The sequence below is a fragment of the Convolutriloba macropyga genome, chromosome 5, assembly GCF_964194025.1.
Source record: "Convolutriloba macropyga chromosome 5, txConMacr16.3, whole genome shotgun sequence".
NCBI lineage: Eukaryota > Metazoa > Xenacoelomorpha > Acoela > Convolutidae > Convolutriloba > Convolutriloba macropyga.
In genome coordinates, this window is record NC_134472.1 from 26,779,561 (window position 1) to 26,781,550 (window position 1,990).

Genomic DNA, 1,990 nt, shown 5'->3' on the forward strand with positions numbered 1-1,990 from the left:
TAATCTGGAATTTTTACCATCATACTAAGCTAGTTTCACGCTCTTACTGAAGATAATTTTGTAAACAATTTTGTGTATATTTGGCTGGCATAACAGGTTTGATTAAATCGCATTGCTTAGATAAATTCAACTGGTTCAGATTTGAAGCACAAATATTGATGCTATTTATATAGTAAACGTCATATTCTACTATCATCAGCTTTTCTTCAAATTCATTACTCAGCGCTAGCCATTTTGCTGAATTGTAAGCGATCACTGGAAAAGATGACCGCTTTCACAGAAATGACGAAAACGTTCTGCGAACGACAAAAATGGTTTATAAATAGGAGTCAACTCCAATCTGGAATCACAATATTTTACTTTTTCAAACTTTTATTACATCTGTTTGCAAACAATACTTTGAAATTCTGTCAAAAACCGACGCGATTGTTCGGAATCAAAGTTTTGAAAAACATTCTATAAACAATCAATAACTTTGTCTCTTAGCAAACTCAATTCACTTACCAAATCAGAAATGCCTTTTGAAGACTCACAAGTTCAAGCTCTTGTAATTGACAATGGATCTGGAATGGTCAAAGCGGGCTTTGCAGGAGACGATGCCCCTAGAGCTGTGTTCCCCTCAATCGTGGGTCGACCCAAGTACAGTATGATAATGCCTGGCATGGGATTCAAAGAGACATACATTGGAGAGGAAGCCCAGCAGCGAAGGGGAATTCTAACCCTGAAATACCCAATCGAGCATGGAATCGTCACCAATTGGGATGATATGGAAAAGATCTGGCACCACACTTTCTACAACGAACTCCGTGTAGCTCCTGAAGAACATCCAGTTTTGTTGACTGAGGCTCCTTTGAACCCGAAATCCAACCGAGAAAAGATGACCCAACTCATGTTTGAGACGTTTAATGTACCGGCGATGTACGTCGGAGTCCAGGCTGTCCTGTCGCTTTATGCGTCCGGAAGGACCACTGGTTGTGTTCTGGACATCGGGGATGGGGTGTCGCATACGGTGCCAATCTACGAAGGGTACTCGTTGCCTCACGCCATTCAGCGTATGGATTTAGCTGGTCGGGATCTCACGGATTATCTGGCTCGCATTATGATGGCGGGTGGATACAGCTTTGTCACCGGCGCTGAGCGAGAGATCGTCCGGGACATAAAAGAGCGACTTTGCTACGTTGCAGGAGATTTTCATGCAGAATCGAATCATGCTGCAATGTCTAACAAACTCGAGAAAGAATACGAGTTGCCGGACGGTAATGTGATCAGAATCGGCGATGAGCGATTCCGATGTCCGGAGGCATTGTTCAAACCCGAATTCCTCGGACGAGAATCCGGTCAAGGAGTTCATGAAATGACATACAAGGCCATCCAGAAATGTGACGTCGATATAAGACGGGATCTCTTCATGAACATGGTGCTTTCTGGAGGAACTACAATGTTTCCAGGACTTGCAGGCCGCCTTCAACAAGAGCTCTTCTTTTTGAACAACGAACGCGCCAGGGTAAAGGTCATTGCACCCGATGAAAGGAAATACAGTGTGTGGGTTGGAGGATCAATTTTGGCCTCGCTCACTTCGTTCGAGCAAATGTGGATTTCAAAGGAGGAATATGACGAAAGCGGACCTGAAATTGTCCATCGAAAATGTTTCTAACTTTTTAAGGAATATTGATGCAATCTTATGTTGTTTTATATTTACAATTTTGATATCATTACTTTTTTAATTTAGACTTTTTCTTTTGAAATTTTAATTTTGTGATGAAATGAAGAGAAAGCAGACAAAATCGTTTGGTTAAAGATTCGGTTAAACTTTCGGAGGCATACTCTTGGACAAGAACATGCTAAAGAAAAATTAGTTTTTCGCAACCAATTTAGCAGCCAATCAAAGAATTTCGTTTATTTTTTATCTCATAAATCTCGAGATTATGGTAAACAATTCTGAAAAAAAAATTATAATGTTCCTTCAGAGAGGTCCTTGATGTTCAAATCT

The 1,990-nt window shown here is 40.8% G+C and overlaps 1 protein-coding gene across 1 annotated transcript; it reads left to right on the forward strand.

Moving 5' to 3' along the window:
- The first annotated feature begins 221 nt into the window (after nucleotides 1-221).
- Nucleotides 222-1,745, forward strand: LOC142339910 (actin-3-like). Its single transcript, XM_075390270.1, has one exon. It carries the CDS (start codon nucleotides 515-517, stop codon nucleotides 1,652-1,654), a length of 1,140 nt encoding a protein of 379 aa, XP_075246385.1. The 5' UTR covers nucleotides 222-514; the 3' UTR covers nucleotides 1,655-1,745.
- The last annotated feature ends 245 nt before the right edge of the window (nucleotides 1,746-1,990 follow it).